A 19,908-nucleotide genomic window follows, 5' to 3' on the forward strand; every position below is an offset into this window, starting at 1 on the left:
CATGTTTGACTGTCGGAGAACATGATATGCAAGTTTAATGACACATATCTTGAACTTAACGTTATTGTCGTCTTTTTTAATCAAAGTATTTCCTGACATCTCTTTCCCTAGTCACGGCTGCCATGGTGCATGTAACGCTACCTGGGTTTAACTAATGTAGCCAAAAACAACACGTGCACAGGTGCGCAAGTGGTGAGACGCTACTTGAATAATGACATCAACAACGAGTACTCGTACCCATCCCTAACTTCTACTTCATTGTCTTCGTGAATTACTACACAAGATGGGTTGAAATGTTTCCTCTTTGCAAATCAACACAGTTCATTCAGTTTTAGGAGGGAGTCAGAGCAGGTCAGTAGGAGCAACACAGAGCAAAATGCTCATTGCAGTAGACCCAAATCCCATACTTATCGTCATCCACCCGTCATTGCCAGCCACCCTTTGGTAACTACTGTGCTCACATTTTGAATGTGCATCCTTTGTGTATTGTTTGACCTAATCTTGAACTCGACTTATCTTGAATGCCAGGAGAGAGACCTGACTGGCACCCCTAATAGAAATAAAACTTAGTAATCATAACTTGAAAAGTCAAACAATGTTTGATGCACATGTTTTATGGTGGCCAGTGTACTCTTTTATGCTGCAGTCTGCTGGGGTGGCAGCATGTCCAACATGAACACAAAGAGACTGGACAAGCTGGTAAAAAAGGCTGGGTCTGTGCTTGGCAGGAGTCTGGACTCACTCAGGACTGTTGTGGAGAGACGCATGCAATGTAAGGTACAGGTGCAGCAAACTTCTCATTTCACTGAACAGAGGTTCAGGAGATCCTTTGTTCCCACTGCCATCAGGCTATGCAACACCTCAGCCAAAGGAAGTGGCTCATGACCTGGACTAATGAACAATAATGGTTTATTATAATCCATCCATCCATCCATCCATCCATTGGGAAACTTAAAGTAAGTCAATGAAATGCTAGTCAAATGGTGCCATTACTAACAATACCACCTTGGATACTTCCAGACACCACAGAAAATTTACATAGTTAGAAAACAAAGGAAAAAAATAAAGATAATTAAGTTATTGTAAAAAATATTATTTATTATATTTATAATTCACATACCATATAGGCCTATGATAGTTGCAGTTGCATTTGTTGATCCAGAGTAGTAGGGAAAAGTATAAATGATGAAGTTTCAGTTTACACAGGAGAAATACTTGCAATATTGTTAGCTGTACAGTGGATAGAAAAAACAAGACTGTTGATAAAAATCATTTGTTCAGGTTCAAGTTCATCACTCGCCAGTTTACAGTTCAGTCATTCAGACAGCAGACCAGATATTCTGATACAAGTACAACAAACATACAGAATTTAAATGATGGGGCAGTAATATTTGTATGAATACAGCACACATTGGCATTAAAGGAAATTAAATGGCAGACAAGGTCACAAAGGAGGCAAAAAACAGAAACTCATTGATTAGATTAGATTAGATTATTAAGCAAAGACTGACAGACAAGTGGCAAAGGTAATGGGAGAAAGAGAGAAAAGGAAGATATTACAAAAAAAGACTTAGGACAGACTTATAAGCAAGTTTAACTGACCGTGTCTGAACACAGAGGTATATAGGTATTGTAAGTCTTTTACTATCTGTCATCTAGCAGGGGATAAGAATGTTACCAAAGTCCCATTGCAATGAATGATTATGTGACATTATGACCTCAATATAACAGAAATGCTGTTTAAATGGCTTCAGTTTGTCCAACTGCCCCTTTTGCATGTTAATAGATTAGAAAAAAAAATGAACTCACATTTTAAGTTCACAATAAGTACAGCTCATATCAAAATGAACAGAGAGTTAATTCAGCTGTAAAGTCCAAACTGGTCTCTGACCAATGATCTTTTCTTACTCATCAGCATCTTTAAAAGTCATGAAATTATCTTTTCTCAATCTCTTACTTTAAGTGATGGGACTTCATTACTAAAGCCACAACACTTAATTTTAGAGGACACATTTCATCATGCTGAGGAAAATTACAAGATACAATTGAGAACTCCAGAATAGCTGCTAAATGAACTAGACTGTTTTCTGAACTCCTTGAGGATGTTTTTTATCAATGCTGCAACTTTAATTGTTTTTTACTTTGGCATGGAAATTTCATGTACAAATACAGGACACAGATCAAACAACTGACTTAAACATATTGCTAATATGAAACGAATAAACTACGTGTTCAACAGTGAGAACGTTTCTCAGGTGGAGACGCTCTCTGCTACACTGAACACAGAGACACTGAGGAACCAGGCCACCAGACTGCAAACCCAGGATACAGAGGTTCAGTGAATGTGGTGTTGACGGTGTGGAGGTGGATCAGTGAGTCAGAGGAGATCCTGTAGAAGGACAGAGTGCCAGCGGGACAGTCCACATACACTGCTACTCTGTCAGAGACAGAGGAGGAGGAGATAGATGTCACTTTCTTATTGTGCCGGAAAGAGTAACCATCATTAGAGCAGCTCAGGCTCCAGGACTGATCGTTCCATCCAAAAACACGATCGTCTTTGTCTCCTCTCCTTGTCATTCCTCCGTAACTCACTGATACACGAACTGCTTTGCTCCACTCGACCTCCCAGTAACATCGACCAGTCAGACCAGTTGTACACACCAGCTGAGGCCAGTGGTCAAATCTGTCTGGATGATCAGGATATGACTGGTCCTCCTCTACACGTGTCACCTTCCTGTTGTTGTCAGATAGTTTGATCTTTGTGTTCACTGTGTTTGTGTCTATTGTGAGTTCACAGGAATCTGATGGAGAGAAGCAGACAATTGCAGTTATTGATCTATCATATGATCATATATTATCACTTTGACGATGACTCATGACATCAGTGATCTGAATGAGTGATGTGACAGTTTGAATATGGTTGAATGTGCTGCTTTGTTTCCATGAATCAAATTAAAAACACACTTACACTTCCTCAGACCTGGTCTCAACCATTGGACTCCATCAGGCTCCACCCTGAAAGGAGGAGGGGGATCAGACCAGCACATTCTCTTTCAGCATGCAGACATGGATAATACATGGCTCTCATACACAGATTGTTATGAACTGAAAAAGGAGCAGCCCAACAATTTGAAAAACAAACTTGAATGTAATATCTCAAAAGTCCTGTCTGTGGATGTCACGTTCCAGCACAGTTTTAACTAATTATCATACTTCACTGGTAATTAATTTTTTCTCTTTGTGCTAAGCTAGGCTAAAGATATGCTTGACCTCTCTCATTATAGAGACTGATACGAATCCTATGTAAGAGGGAAGAAAAGTATATTTCTCAAACTGTTGCTGTACAAAAGCATAAATTATTACCATCACGCAAATATAATTTTTTGAGATCTCCTACACTTTTTTATGTTCAACCTGTATCTGTGGCTGCAGCAGGCCTCCCCATACCTGAGAGTGTCCAGTTTCCAGTCTGGATCCTCCAGTCCAGCAGACAGCAGCTTCAGTCCTGAGTCTCCTGGATGATTGTAGCTCAGGTCCAGCTCTCTCAGATAGGAGGGGTTGGAGCTCAGAGCTGAAGCCAGAGAAACACAGCCTTCCTCTGTGATCAGACAACCTGACAGACTGCAGACACACAAAACGACACACATGACAGATACTGCTGGATACTGCTGTGTAACTTTCTCTGGAAAAATAAATAAAAAATACAATGTCAAAATCAGGGAGTTAACAGGACCCGTGTTATTATAATGAAAATGTTTCAGAGTGTACACTCATGGTGGACAGGTTGGTTTTTTGAGCTCAACTGCAACATCAACATGCTAACACATATGTGTGAAAGTCTCACCAATAAAAATTAGGCTGTCAATATTACTATGTAGTTGCTGGGGTACAGCCCCTGTCGACCTGACAAGGAAACCCCACCTACTAAATGAGTGGTACATTTTGTCAGTCTGTTTCTGTCTTACTTTTTCCCTTGGTGGATGGTGGATGTTCATAATATGTTAATGTGTGTGAATCTCTACTTGGTTAGTGAATTAATATGTATGTGTATATGTGTATATACGTGTTTTATTTCAACTGTAGACAGTAATTGAGGATTAATAATGTGATACTGTGTCAAATTGTGGAAATGTCATTCTAGGTCTTGTTAGCTACTTCAGATTGTTATTTCAGTTGTGGTAAGATTGAATCAAGTCAATCTGAGTTCATAATGTTTAACCTATGTAAAAATGCTTAATTGATATTATTTGATATTACCACTACGTAGATTATGGTACTTACATTATTTTACTAATTGCTGTACTGTGTTTCATTGTCTGTTTATTGTACACCACTGGAGATAATGGAGCCTGAGGATACTGATGTCAGAGCTACTGCTTCACATACCCACAGCAGTGCTGGATGACCAGGTTTAACGTCTTGATCTGGAGGAGCTACATCAACATCAACTACTAGAGGAGGGAGACCATGCTAAACAGGAATGCCATTAGGTCCCGTTCATAGCAGTCACCATCCTGCTCTGGCCATATGAAGGCATATGAAGTTTTACACAACGGTAAGGACAGGATTGGTTTTGACTGTTTGTTCACTACAAGTGACAATCACAGAATAGTGCGTTGCTCCTTGGGTCCACTCTTGCTCCTTCCCTCCTTGGAGTGCTCATAAGATTCAGCCAGCAATCTATATGGACAATTGTTTGGGACTTCTCCTGACTCTTCAGAGTACCTAGCAAGTCCAATAGGGTGTGATTAAATAACTCAGTAGGATTGCCGCTAGGATGGTATGGGGTCGTTCTCACCTTATTTATGCTAGCTATCTCACAAAGCTCTTTGAACAAGCAGGACTCAAAATCTGATCCCTGATCACTATGTAGTCTTTCTTGGATCCCATAGTGTACAATAAAATTTTCCCACAGACACTTTGCCACTGTGTGGGCCCTCCTGTACAGGATGTTATTGAGGAGCTCAAGGTGATTTAACTCCCTCAACAGGAGTGGAAGATCAGGGAGTTCACTCCTCAGTGTAGGGGTTGGCTTGTCCCCACACTCAGAAATACATTGGTGAACTCTTTGTTTGTTTGCCAACTCTGCCTCAGTTAGATGGGGAATAACTGGCAATCCTCCAAATTGATCTTCCTGCCCATAACTGTCGGGCACAGCATCAGTGGAGATGACAAGAGTTACGACTAGGACAGCACCACCAGCACTGCCCTGGTCACCAGGGCTGTCACTGTAGACAAACTGTCCCTCACGGATTGCTTGAACAGCTTGATCTACTGCATCAATGCTCTGTAGATCAGAGATGCTCTTGGGTAAACTCACATATTTCTTCAATGACTTTTTGTGATTTTAGATTGTCTGACAATTTCCTATGGGTTCTGAGGGACAGCCCATCTGCATCAGCATTTTGTTTTATAGGTCGGTACAACAGTTTGAATGAGAATGTGGAAAATGCTGCCAGCCATTAGTATCTTGTCGCGTCCAATTTTGCTGAGGTCAGTATGTATGTCAATGGGCTACTATCAATAACAATGGTGAAATGATTGCCGTAAAGATAATCGCTGAACTTTTCGGTCACTGACCACTTGAGTGCCAAAAAGTCCAACTTGTGTGGTGGGTAGTGGTTGTCCCACTGAGACAGCCCTCTGCTTGAAAAGGCTATGACTCAAAGCTGGCCTTCCTGTTCTTGATACAAAACAACATTGATCCTGCTGGTGGTAGCATCAGTATGGAGTACATAGGGCTTTTGAGGATCTGTAAAACCCAACAGAGGAGCAGAGGTAAGTTTTTGAACAACCAGCTCCAACACTTGCTGTCAATGTGTCCAATGATCTCCAAAGGGTTCCTTTGGATTGGAGTATTGATCTGCTTTGTCTTTCAGTTTGGATTTGTTGTGGGAAGATGGATAACTGGATGTTAGGCCGTGAAGGGGCTTCATGATGCCGGAATAGCCGTTAACAAACCTAGTGTAATACCCAGCAAACCCTACAAAATACCTGAACTCTCTGAGGTTCTGAGAAAATAGCCAAGTCTTAAGGACAGCGATTTTCTCTGGATCGGTCTGAACTCCGTTCCTAGAGACTACATGGCCCAGATAACGGATGGATGTCTTGAAGAAGACACATTTTTCTGGGGATAGCTTCAACCCAAACTCTCTGTGACGATCAAGGTAAATCATCAGTCTCAGCTCATGCTCCTCCAGGGTTTTCAAGAATACTAGTAAGTCAAGAAAACTAGTATCTTCCTTGAACGCATGCCTCCCATGCACTTTCCCATCAATATTTTAAATGTTTTAGGTGCGTTTGCCTTGAGGCATTCGGTTAAATTCCCAAAACCCAACCAGGCATACAAAAGCCGTCTTGTCCGGTTTGTCCGCATCCTCAACTTCAATCTGGTAATAATCTGATTCTAAATCTCTTTCAATTCACCTACTTCACTTTGATGAAGTGTGGGGTAGAGAGGTAAAGGTTGTGTAAGTTGCTCAGCGAGTAGTTCTGGAAAACCAAGTACTTACAGATGTCATTTTACACACAGTCCTACTCAAGGTAGAAGGTGTGCTCAATTTGAAGCCGCTGGTAGATGTGTCATCTGAAGTGGCATGTCAGAATTCAGTCATTCTTAATGTCCTTCTGAAGGGTGGTCACGACACATCACTTCTGCAGGCTATGTATGCTGCAAGTGACACACTTGGAACACTCCAATGAAGGCAGACCGAAATCCCTGTGTATCATTTCTGGATCAACTTTGCCAGAAATTACTTACCTGATCAGTAAGCGTGAAAAAAATGGAAAAAGGATGAGGAAGACCTGGAAGTCAGTCAAGTGGTTTTCATTATTGATCCTCAGCATCCTCGAGCATCCTCGAGCATTCTGGTTTGTAGGAAAGGTGTCAGGATGATGGACGCATTCCAACTAGCAGCCACCCAGATGCTCGAACAAGGAATATGCGCAAATTGTTTGATTAGACTCCCTGCTATTAAGGAGGATGTTGTTAATGTATCTACCATAGGCTGATGGACATTCTGTTGTGTGTACAAAGTTACAACTGTCATAATTTTGGGGGCAGCTGTACGAAAGTCCCACAATGTAAATGAGACTGTCACTGCTGCTATGTAGTTGAGTTGCACATGTCATCAGTTTCTTTCTTCCTTTTTCCCATGGTGGATGGTGGCTGTTCAACAATGTGTTCCCATGTGTGAGTAACTATTGAGTCTTGCATCAGGCTGATTTTTCAATTGTTGTATGATAGAATCAAGTCGCTCTGAGTTCAAAATGTTTAGCCCATATAAGAATGTTTAATATTATTTGATATTATCCCCATCTAGAGTTTGGTAATGACATTATTTTACTAAATACTGTAGTTTGTTTCTTTCTCTGGAATTTAAGACGTCTTGATCTGAGTTATTTCCACTCAACAGAGGTGCTTTAGGTGTCCACCTTACTCTTTGGACTGAACTTTAAAACGCTGGGCAACATACATACAGTAGTGCTGGTTTATTTGTGTTGAATATTTCATTGCTATTTTGCTATTTGCTTCATTGTATGGTTTGACTATAATTTGTCAGACATAATTCTGACTGGCACCCTTCTTATCTAAACATGTTAAATCTGCTACAAGCTGTGGTAAAGCTGTTCATCTAATGTAAATGAGATTTTTAATGGTCATCAATTGAATCCTGACCTGAGAGTTTTCAGTGTACAGTGTGGACTCTTCAGTCCAGCAGACAGCAGGTTGACTCCTGAATCCTGCAGGTTGTTGTTACTCAGGTCCAGCTCTCTCAGACTAGAGGACTGTGAGCTGAGGACTGAGGACAGAGCTTCACAGCTTCTCTCTGAGAGGTTACAGCCACTCAGTCTGAAAAGAAAAAAATAACTAATGAGTTGTTTATTTTCTCTCCAGTTTAAAAAAAAGCTGCATAAGTATATATAATGGTGAATAAATTCAACTATCTATACACTTACAGGGCTGCCTTGGATGTTTTGATCACTGGCAGCAGCCTCAGAAGAGCGTCCTCTGAAGCAGAGTATTTCTTCAGGTCAAACACATCCAGCTCTTGTTCTGATGACAGTAAGATGAACCCCAGAGCTGACCACTGAGCAGGAGACAGTTTATCTGTGGAGAGACTTCCTGAAGTCAGGGACTTTTGGATCTCCTCCACTAGAGACTGATCATTCAGTTCATTCAGACAGTGGAACAGGTTGATGGTTTTCTCTAAAGAGGAAGTCTCTTCAATCTTTCTCTTGATGTACTGGACTGTTTTCTGATTGGTCTGTGAGTGACTTCCTGTCTGTCTCAATAGACCTTGTAGGAGAGTCTGATTGGTCTGCAGCGAAAAACCCAGGAGGAAGCGGAGGAACAAGTCCAGGTGTCCATTTGGACTCTGTAAGGCCTTGTTCAAAGCACTCTTGTAGAAGTTTGTCTCTTTGGATTCTTTCTTGGATTTTCTCTTCTTGGAGTTGTGGGAGGTTGACTGTTCTTCTGAGAGTAGATTGAGTCCAGAGTTGATGAAGGTCAGATGGACATGAAGAGCAGCCAGAAACTCCTGAACACTCAGATGGACGAAGCAGAACACCTTGTCCTGGTACAGCCCTCTCTCCTCTTTAAAAATCTGTGTTAACACTCCTGAGTACACTGAGGCTGCTCTGATATTGATGCCACACTCTGTCAGGTCTGATTCATAGAAGATCAGGTTTCCTTTCTGCAGCTGCTCAAAAGCCAGTTTTCCCAGAGACGTAATCATCTCCCTGGTCTCTGAACTCCAGTGTGGATCTGTCTCAGCTCCTCCATCATACTTGACATTTTTCAATTTGGACTGAACCACCAGGAAGTGGATGTACATCTGAGTTAGGGTCTTGGGCAGCTCTCCTCCCTGTCTGGTTTTCAACACCTCCTCCAGAACTGTAGCAGTGATCCAGCAGAAGACTGGGATGTGGCACATGATGTGGAGGCTTCGTGATGTTTTGATGTGGGAGATTATCCTGCTGGCCTGATCCTCATCTTTGAACCTCTTCCTGAAGTACTCCTCCTTCTGTGGGTCAGTGAACCCTTTAACCTCTGTCACCATGTCAATACACTCAGGAGGGATCTGATTGGCTGCTGCAGGTCGTGTGGTTATCCAGAGGCGAGCAGAGGGAAGCAGTTTCCCCCTGATGAGGTTTGTCAGCAGCACGTCCACTGAGGTGGACTCTGTAACATCAGTCAGGATCTCAGTGTTGTGGAAGTCCAGAGGAGGTCTACACTCATCCAGACCGTCAAAGATGAACACAACCTGGAACTGATCAAACCTGCAGATTCCTGCTTCTTTGGTTTCAGTAAAGAAGTGATGAACAAGTTCCACCAAGCTGAACTTTTTCTCTTTCAGCACATTCAGCTCTCTGAAGGTGAATGGAAATGTGAACTGTATGTCCCAGTTGGCTTTGTCTTCAGCCCAGTCCAGAGTGAACTTCTGTGTTAAGACTGTTTTCCCAATGCCGGCCACTCCCTTTGTCATTACTGTTCTGATTGGTTCATCTCTTCCTGGTGAGGCTTTAAAGATGTCTTCTTGTCTTATGGTTGTTTCTGGTCTGTCTGGTTTCCTGGATGCTGTTTCAATCTGTCTGACCTCATGTTCATCATTGACCTCTCCAGTCCCTCCCTCTGTGATGTAGAGCTCTGTGTAGATCTGATTCAGAAGGGTTGGGTTTCCAGCTTTAGCGATACCCTCAAACACACACTGGAACTTCTTCTTCAGCTTAGCTTTGAGTCTAGGCTGGCACATAGCAGGAGATTCTGAAAGAACACATAAACACATTTTCTTTAAGTAACTATATCTAACTTTTTCAGCCGCAAGTCTGTCAAGTGATAGTCTCAACAAATTCACACTCTTAGCTACTCCTTACTCCCCCTTGGCCCTACCTTCCTGTTTCCTGAAACAATGACACGATCAACAGACAGGTCACAACAAACTTTATGAGGTAGGCACTGGTCCAAAGCTAGCGTGAGATGAGTAACACTTCTCTCCTCTTGCACTGAAACAATGCAATGTAACAAGGTTTACAGTTTAGGATTTATAATACATAGTTTTTTATTGTTTCTACCATTTTTTGAAGAGGCTGCATTTACTTGGTTGTATCTATTTCAGTGAGGAGATTTTATAATGTCAGCAGCTTAGCTAATTTAGCTTAAAATGATGAAGGCTATGGGAGTGTAGCATGTGTAGCTGACACTGGTGGACGCCAGTGACCGGACACAAGATTTATGGTAAGGACCTGGGGTGCTCTGGAGTATATGGAGAGCCCCCCATGTCCACTTTCCCATCATCAAACTATCACCTGGATAGAACACAGGGACGAAATGAGTTCCTCTCACCAATAAACTAGCTTTTAAGATATCATCGGAATTTATGGCTAGTTCATGGAACTCATCCCGAATCAACACTCCTGCAACAAATGGGAGACAAACACAACACTCCCAACAGACTGACACTGAGTTCATGTCGCATCCCTGAGATTCATCTGGAACTGATAGGTGGGTGCCACCTCTTATCAGGTAACATGAAAAGGAACATTTAGCCCTATCAAGGTGCTAAACCATCAGGATTCACACTCTTGACTCATTTCTCTCTCACAAGAGAAAACAACATCATCAACTTTAACACCCTTTCATACCCAAAGGGGGGTCTCATGAGGAACCACAGGCCCCCGCCATAAACCATCCTACATTCCAAGCTGGACTGATAACCATTATTCTACATTTATAAAGCATGATTAAAATGTCATTGAACGGAATGTCCCATCACCAGGTAATTCATGCATTATTACTCTGGAAAGATTTCCATAAAGTATGGTCCAAAATTCATTTCTGTAGCCCAAGAGGAAGCTGAGATATATTTTATCAGTTCTAAGGTAAATATCCACCACGTTACAATACTGCCATCTAAGGACCATTCTGGACCCCTTTTTCCTCTAGGAAATTAACTGCAACCTAATATATCACTTTGATATTACTATTTCATGCTATAGCTGTAGCTATATATTTGTGTGGGTACTAATTGTTATCTTTTTGTTAGTGAATATATTCTATGTGTACTATTACCCATGATGATGTTATTAGTTTATTTCGTATATTCCAAACCGTAGCTAGGTAGTTGGTATATGCCGTTGGTAAAATGAATGGGCCATGGTGGGAGTAGAATACGCAACACTTGCGAGTAAAACCAAATTAAACAAAATAACTTAAGGTTTTATTTATCTCTTTCTTTATTGAAACAAAGAAAGAGAAGGAAAACCTGAGGGGTGGCGACAACTGTCAAGCCCCCCCCCCCCGGCTACACACACCCCGAGGATAAAACAGCAGGATCCTCCAGGGCAGACTCTCTTCTTTTACAATCTTAATCTTACTGTCACTCTTACGTCTAGTCTCTTACATTCTTGTCTCTCATTTTGCACACTAGCTCACGTTCGTTTCTAGTCTAAACTTTACTTTGTTACTTTGGTACCAACCTCGTGTTCTTTGTCCTCAATTTTCTTATACTTTTGTGCGCGATTTTCGTTTTTACTACTTCAGCAAGCCAAGCCTTCCAAATTGAATCACACACAGGTGTGTATAAGTAATTTCGTCATTTTCTTTTTCGACAAATTCAACTTTTGTCAAGAAGATTTTGAAGGTTTTGTGTCGTTTGGCCAACACCAATTCCTTCCATCTTATCTGGCAAATTAAATTAAATACTAGCGCTTATTCTGCCGTCAACCTCCGGCCCTCCGGCTACACGCCTCACCAGGACCAGCTGACCAGATCTCGAGAGTGCCTATGTAAGAAAGTCTGCTGGCAGACTGCGCCAACGCTGACCCATCGAGACATCGGCAGAGCCCGTCACCCCTGGCAGTGGCCGTCATCTCTGAGAGAAACCCACTAGGAGCGTGGCATCCCCGTCACCTAGCGACTTAACTCCGGGGCTCCAGCCAGGATCTCAACAGCGCACGCAACTCAAAGTAGGCAACTCCATCCTTTGCTCCGAACTGGGTTGATGTCGGAATAATACTAGTCCCGACCTAATAATTTCCAACCGTAAGAATAAATGCTATACACATAGCAAATTCATTCTCTTTCACCATCGCCCAAATCACTGCTAGTTCAGCTGCTAGATATAGGTATCGTTAGTCATAGATTCATGTTCATTATCATTGTTCATTGTACTCCTCCTGTGTTTAGTTAGTCAATAAATATTATCAACGTGACCCAGTCGTTGCCCTGTGTTTCTTTGAAGTGAAGATCGGAGATCCCTGTAATCGAGAAATCACAACTTTGGATGTGAGATTGATCAAAAATAATCCTTAATTTTAATCAAATTGTCCTCCCTGAGGACTGGTGCCCCATTCTTTAACAAGAGCAAATTTCAAATTGTGGTGTTCGCGCTACACATGTAACACTTCTAACTGAAATTTGTTGGCATAAGGTTAGGTATTGCACTGATAAGGATGACAGAGACTGTGCTGTTTTAATTTTTGAAGTGAAAGAGAATTGAGCATGTTAAGCGAGGCCAGTGAGGGTTCACCTGTCCCATCAAGGGGATGGAGGACAGCGAGCGGGAGCTGGGAGAGGGAGCAGAGGCGGAGGAGTCAAGCCGAGAGAGTCGAGGTTCTTCATAGGCAAAGAAGGGAGGACAGAGACCTACGTGTCATGATCAATATTACAATAACAAGTGTCTTATTATATAATGTTGTTGTGGATAAAAACAGAGAAATCCTCTTACTGCTCTGCAGACAGTCAGCCAGGTTTTCCTGCTTCATTCTCCTCATGAAGTCCAGTGTGATCTGCAGAAATGCCTCTCTGCTGCTCCTCTTCTGCTCCTCATCCTCACTGTTCAACACCTCATCCTCCCTCTGACTCTCTAAGCATTCTGTGTAATCTGGAATCAGAAGCTTCTGGATCTTCTTCAGCTCGTTCTTCACAAAAGTGACAATGTTCTCCTCCAGCAGCTGGAACAGAAAATTATGTTAATGACACAATCAAACTAAAACCATGGAGCCAAACATCAGATCCATGTTGGACAGACTGACAATCCACTGGTCTAAAAGTGCAGCATGGAGATTATTGTGAACAGAACAGATGTAAAAGTAGTTGTTGAACATTTACAGACCATAAATATGGAGTCCAGGTCTGGTTGATGCTGCTGGGCAGACTGACCACGGGGAACCTCTGAGCTCTCCTGGTCCACTCTGTGGAGGAACCATGAAGAATGAGTTCACATTATGTCTGTCCACACAGAGACAGACACAAGCTAAAGGTCGTTTTAGCTCTATGATTGGATATAATATTGAATAAGGTGATTTTCCCTGACATTAACATGTTTCTCATTATGCTGATCACACCTCCCCTGTTACTGAGTCGCTGGTCCTGGGCAATCTTTCCTCTGTTCCTGCATCTGATCAGCATCTTGCCTCTTCCTGTGTGAGAAGATCTTGGTCAACGCCTCCTTTTCTCCAGAGTCAATTTCCTCAGACAAAGCCTCCCCTGTTACTGTGTCTGCTCCTAAGTTGACCGCACTGGTTGATTCATCGGCTGTTCCAGTGTCCGGGGTCCCAGTTGACGTTAAACCTGCTCCTCATGTCCTGTCGGCTGTCCGGTCAACTTCTGCTCCTATTCCCCAGTCGGTGGTCTAGTTGACTTCTGCTTGCCTTCCAGAGGGACTCCGCCTGCGACTCGCCCACACCATTTCTTTCCAGTTTTGCTCCCTGAGATGACACACCGTCCCCCTCCTGCTCAGCCTCCTGAAGTGCTCTGCCTGCATCAGCATCGCCCTCCTGCTGTCTCCTGAGGGGACCTGATTTCGACCTCCTGAGAGATCCGGTCTCCAGCGTCGGCCTCCTCTGGGCCATCATCTGGAGCTGCCCAGTCGGTGTGCCTGCTCCCTGGCTGTCCTCTCCAGCCGCTCTGCCTGTCCATCCGGCCTCTGGGCCATCCTCCTTAGCAACCCAGTCTGTCTGCCGGGACTTAGTCGTCTGCCCCATTCCTCAGCCCTTGTTCTGTCCCTGCTGCCCCCGTGAACCCCAGCTCCTTCCCTAGCCCTGTTTCTCTCCTTCCTGTCCACTGGCCCCTGGATAGTTGTTTCATTTCCTGTTTTATTTTGAAGTAGAGTTTCTTGTGTATCTCGTGGTCATTTTACTTCTTTACCTCTGCTTGTCAGGATTAGGTCCTTTTCTTTCCCTGTTTTCCTTGTGTTTTCCACTGTGTTCCCTTCCCTCTTGTGGTTGTTTGTGCCCAGTTTGCATGTGTGCGTGTGTGTGTGTGTGTGTTCAGCTGGGCATGGCTTCCTGAATCCTATTCCCTCCAGTCTCCTTCCGCACCTGCTGTCCATCACACAATCAACTCCACAACCACGTGCAGTATAAAGCCCGGTTCAACTCTTCACTTGTCGCCAGATCGTTCTGACTCATCGTGCAGTATTACGCTATAGCCAGGCTTTGCCTTTTTTTTTTTTTTGCTGTGTCTTGTTTAACTGTTCATTAACCCTTAGATTCCTGTGGCTTAGGTCCATATCTCTGCTACCCTGCCACCTGCAATGCTCAGCCCCCAATCTTATCTCCTCAGCGTGGTGCTGCACCTTGTGTTTTGCAACTTGCAAAAGCACTCTGTTTGACCGGAGCCTAAAAAAACATTTTGTTCTTCTGTTCAGATTTAATCTCTTACCTTTGACCAACATTGTGACGTCCATCTTTGAAGTATATAGGATTTTTCTTAGACCGGTCGCTCTTCATGGACACACTGCTGGGTTCAGGTTCTTCCAGTTTCCTCCTGAAAGACACAGGATATAATCTAATCTGCATCAGGTGAAACAACGTACTGAATATACATCAGAAAAAACCTTGTCCTGTTCTGTCCTCTTTGCAAGGAATTACACTCTGTGATTCCTCGTGGGCCACTGTCAAAACTGAAATGCAGACTCAACTGTTGATTCACAGTGTGGTCAGCAGTATGAGAAACACTTTAATGTCAGTGAAAATCATCTCATTCAATCAACTCCACAACCACCTGCAGTATAAAGCCCGGTTCAACTCTTCACATCGTGCAGTATTACGCTATAGCCAAGCTTTGCCTTTTTTTTTGCTGTGTCTTGTTGAACTGTTCATTAACCCTTAGATTCCTGTGCCTTAGGTCCATTCTCTGCCACCCTGCCGCTTGCCACGCTCAGCCCCCATCTCATCTCCTCAGTTTGGATTTCGGTTCACCAGCTCTACTCTGTGCCTGTCCGTCACACCTGTCTGCCCTGCTCCACAACTCCCAACAATATCTAAAATAAAAAGAATTATTTTCCATCACTCCACTGTGTTCTGCTTTGTGGGTCCAGATCCTCACTAAAACCTTATGGCTGCCTACTCATATTGTTGGGGGCCTTATCATTTAAAGGTTTGTTAAAGTATAGCAGCAGGCGCATGTAGCCAGAATCAACTATCCAATTTAATACAAAAAATGCCATCTTATTTATGAAAAAACCATCCAGAGGAGATTGTAGAAAGCCTATTAAAAGATCGATCTCAGGATTTTATGAATCGATATCAGATTATTCAAATGAAGATAGATTTGAATCAGAATCAAATTTTTCAACCCTTCCCTAATTTTGATGGCTCTCAACATGGTTGGCGCTAAATAATGACCTGATGGTTAGTTAGAAAGTAACAAGTCCCACATCTACACCTGTCAGACTTTGTAGGCTGTTGGATAAACAGTAGGGTAGGCCTAAATCCAGAATATCATGTGGACATTAAAACAAATATAACCTATTGCCAACAAATGCTCAGCAGAACCAATGGACCCCCTGTAGTTATTGGTCATTTTTGTGATGCTACATCCAAGGATTGACAGCAGATTGTCAAACTTTCCCTGACTCAACCTAAAATAAGCCTTGAACCAACCATTATCCAGGCGAAGCTCCTTGGCCAGCTGGTGGTATTCCCCATGATTTTTCCTCTTTCTGAAGGTCACATATACCCACACTGATCTCCAGCATATTATTGAGAACAACCTCTTAATCAGATCCAGAGCAAGTGCCCTCCACCTGTAGCCTAAATATTTAAGTAACATGTTGCCCTACAGATCTGTGGGTTTACTGCACCACAAAATCAAGGTCAAGGCCTCACAAGAAAAACACACGGCACTGCTCCTTCTTTAAAGTGCAGGCTTCAACAGAAGAGCAGCGTGGTGCACCTTGTGTTTTGCAACTTGCAAAAGCACTTTGTTTGACATTTTGTGCTTCTGTTCAGATTTAATCTCTTACCTTTGACCAACATTGTGACGTCCATCTTTGAAGTATATAGGATTTTTCTTAGACCGGTCGCTCTTCATGGACACACTGCTGGGTTCAGGTTCTTCCAGTTTCCTCCTGAAAGACACAGGATATAATCTAATCTGCATCAGGTGAAACAACGTACTGAATATACATCAGAAAAAACCTTGTCCTGTTCTGTCCTCTTCGCAAGGAATCATCAATCAATCAGGTACAAACATTCAAAATATGATAAACTATGCATGATTAAAATCAAAATCCTTTTCAATCCTTTTTACTCAACAAAGTTAATAGAAAATTAAGTTCTGCAGTGTGATACAGCACACATGTAACATGGCTCAGACTGCAAAATAAAAAAATAAATAGACAAAGAAGATTTGCACTGCGTACTGGCCCGGCGCTCATCAGGAGTCCACTAATACTCGTTTGGGCCTGTAATTTTTTATTTTCTGTGTTCCATAAGTACTTGTTTAACATATGTACTTTTTTCATGTGCACTTTTGTGTTTTACATTCATGCTTTTTAGTAACACTATTCATTACTCATTACATCATTACATGTATCATTTATTACTCATCTTATAGGCTAAATATTATATTTTTATCTCTTTTGTCACGCTGTACTCAAAAAAAAAAGGCTAAGGCCTTTTGGAGTAATGACAGAGCAGTGATCTGAGCTTTGACATGGAGAAGAGTCATGGACAGTTATAGAGCCTCATCTTACCTCCGGGCTCTGGTCTGGCTCTCATGTTCCCCACACAGAGTGGTTTTAGAGGGAGGGGCTCCCTCCTTTCTGTCCTCACACTGATCCATGCTGCTGAGTTCACAACAGCTCACACGTTCTACCTTCATGTGGAGAGAAACACAAATCATTCATTTGCATATAAACTGAAATTAACATCATTTCTCCTGTTAAAATATCAGCTGTTCCTCGACTGATTCTTCTTCTCTGTTTCATATCAGTGTCAGTTGAATGCAGTCAGACAACAGTGTGAGGCAGAGGAAGCGGCCTTGACAGATTACTTTGTCGATTAATGGTAAAGTCTGAACCCGCATAAAGTACCAGCATGAAACCAACAACAGAGACACAGTTAGGCAGATAGGCATCGCTTTACTATAACAAATATGTTTTGACAGACAGCTTTTCTGTTGCACTGCAAACAATCATAGAGATATAATCACCACCAGAGCAACTGAAATGCTTTACGGTCAGACTCTTAATGGATATGGATTACCAAATTCATCAGGTGGACTTGGTTCCCGATAGTTTCTGCTCCTTTGTCCAAAAAAAACAATAAATACAAAAATCCTTATTAAGAGAAAAAGGTGAAGTAAAAATCCTACTTTCTAATTCCACTTTCTAAGTTTTATCAGTACAAATACACTTATAAAGTATCAAAAGTAAAAGTACTCATCAAGCAGAATGGACTCTGTCATCATTATATCAATATATCCTGCATCAACATGTCAGTAGAACCTGTCAGGGAGGAGCTGCTTTGAACTGTTTTGTATTTGTAGGTAGTTTCATCTGTATTCCTGTATCATATTTTATAAAGTGATCATTAGGTTTTTATTTCAAATCTGTAGCCCTGGTGTTTCTGAAATATAGTGAAGTATAAAGAAGGAGAGGTCGAAATACCCAAGTACTGAAGTAATCTTAATCAATACTGTAAACAACTCAACTACAGTAGTGGAATAAATGTACTTAGTTACTTTACACCGCAGGAGTGGATGAACAAAGAAACCTTTACAATAAGTGACCGACAGTCTCAGTAAAGCCTTTACAATAGCTTCATTTACCTATTGATCACATTGAATTAAACATTTATACTGACAGCTGTTGGAGGAGAAACAGGAATGACACAGCTCTTTTTCATTGTTTTTCATTGTATATCACCCTATCTATCACCCTCCTCAGCCCGCCACACTGAGTCCACATCAGTCCTGTCGTGTAACTCTAATGACAGACCACTCACCCCAGAGAAAGTCCAGCGGTTGTGCGGCCGAGCTCTGACCGCATCCAGTGAGTCAGACAGCGGGAGAACAGTGGCTCATCTCCGCCTCACCACAGGCTGATTAAGGCGGAGAAAGCTGCCTCCAGTCATCAGCAAGTGGAGCTACACGGTAACAACGACTCTATGTTCAACTACTGACCGTCAACTAACTCTGCTTCTACCCTCATTTATATATATATATACATACTTATATCACACAAACATGATGATCGTCCTCCCCGCTCTTCGATAACAAGTGTGACTCAATAACTATAACGTATGATCACACTATCATAATACAACAACAACAACAACAACAACAACGACAACAACAACAACAACAACAACAACAACAACAACAACAACAACACAACAATAACGTAACGGTGAGATAACTCAGGTAACGACAGGTGTTAACGAGTAAAACATTAAAAACTGTTCACATTACCTTCAGAGGAGGAAATTAACTGCTGCAGTCTTTGCTCCAAGTGAAACTTCAGTGAGGACACGCCCAGAGAGAGAGCTCGAGCGAGCGAGCGAGCGAGCGAGCGAGAGAGAGAGAGAGAGAGAGAGAGAGAGAGAGAGAGAGAGAGAGATCCGATCCCATTTGTGCCAAAAACATGTCCATATCATAATACAGTGATTATAAAATAACAAAATAATAATCTAATACCGTAATTGTTAAATTAAAAGTAATACAAATCTTGATAATAATAATAAAAAAACATATTCCCATTAGAGTGATGGCAGGATGTGTAATTACACAGCTAAATTCACAGCATCTTTATATCCCAAAACCCGCTGTATTTCTTCCTGGATGATGTACTGTATCATGTTTGGCTGTTGGATCAGTTCTCAGTCAATAAAGGAGGTTATAGTGAATGTATGTTGAATTTAATTTATGTATCTCACACATCTGACAACCACCAACAGCTCAATGATCTACAGCTGTAAACTCCAGGTTTACCAACCAGTTCCAAAGCTGACCTGTTCTGGCATCAGTGGATATGAAGCACTCATTCAAGTTAACACAACCGTACATCTCTGCTGACTCAAATGATGCTGCAGTTGTAAACTCCTCCTGTCTTCTAGCAATAAATAAATGGATGAACAATAATTTCTTAAAGTTAAATAAGGAAAGAACTTTTGCTCCAAAGCAAAAAGAGAAGTGTTGTTCAACAACCTGAGGTTACAGTCTCAGTGTTATCTTAGATTAGGATCTGAGCTTCAGGTCAACAAAGGTGAGACAACATCAATTTCCCACCTGTTACATTTCCTGTAAGAGCAGGCATACAGGGAATAACAATAAATAAAAGAAGATTATAATAACAAAAAGATCTACAGGAAAGAGATGCAGCAAAAATAAGGGATTTTATTCACAATTATAGACTACAACAAAAACTGACTGTGGAACACTGGGCAACTGAAACTGCCATACCCTAAGAAAACCCTATAAATACAACCACAAGATAGTATGAGTATCACTATCAGAATTCATCAAACACTACAGCTTGTTGAATGGAGCAAAAGAAGCAGAGTGTGAACTTTCATCTGTAATGGCCTCTAGACCTCCAGAACAATTTCCTGGTTGTTGGGATGTGGGGAGTGATGGCTGCCACCTGGTGACTGCTCACCTATAAATACATATATGTGGGA

General features: G+C 42.0%; 1 protein-coding gene across 1 annotated transcript; it reads right to left on the bottom strand.

Annotated features, from left to right (window-relative positions):
* Window positions 1-1,111: 1,111 nt before the first annotated feature.
* On the bottom strand, window positions 1,112-16,351 carry LOC111225312 (NLR family CARD domain-containing protein 3-like). The gene is made up of 9 exons (XM_022750099.1): window positions 16,251-16,351; window positions 14,666-14,770; window positions 13,116-13,194; window positions 12,729-12,954; window positions 7,960-9,766; window positions 7,679-7,852; window positions 3,448-3,621; window positions 2,969-3,015; window positions 1,112-2,801 (listed from the first exon to the last, which is right to left on the bottom strand). Exons 1-9 carry the CDS (start codon window positions 16,316-16,318, stop codon window positions 2,272-2,274), a joined length of 3,210 nt encoding a protein of 1,069 aa, XP_022605820.1. The 5' UTR covers window positions 16,319-16,351; the 3' UTR covers window positions 1,112-2,271.
* Between the last annotated feature and the right edge of the window lie 3,557 nt (window positions 16,352-19,908).

This window comes from Seriola dumerili, unplaced genomic scaffold, assembly GCF_002260705.1.
Source record: "Seriola dumerili isolate Sdu_G_001 unplaced genomic scaffold, Sdu_1.0 BDQW01000149.1, whole genome shotgun sequence".
In the NCBI taxonomy this organism is placed as follows: Eukaryota; Metazoa; Chordata; class Actinopteri; order Carangiformes; family Carangidae; genus Seriola; species Seriola dumerili.

Bases quoted from the DNA above. Each gene is read 5' to 3' on its own strand.
- LOC111225312 (XM_022750099.1), bottom strand. From the start codon at position 16,318: ATGAAGAGCGACCGGTCTAAGAAAAATCCTATATACTTCAAAGATGGA. The intron at 3,016-3,447 runs GTATGGGGAGGC...TCCTCCTTTCAG, and splicing joins TGGAAACTGGACACTCTCAG to GGTGGAGCCTGATGGAGTCC. The intron at 2,802-2,968 runs GTAAGTGTGTTT...TCTCTCCATCAG, and splicing joins GAGACCAGGTCTGAGGAAGT to ATTCCTGTGAACTCACAATA.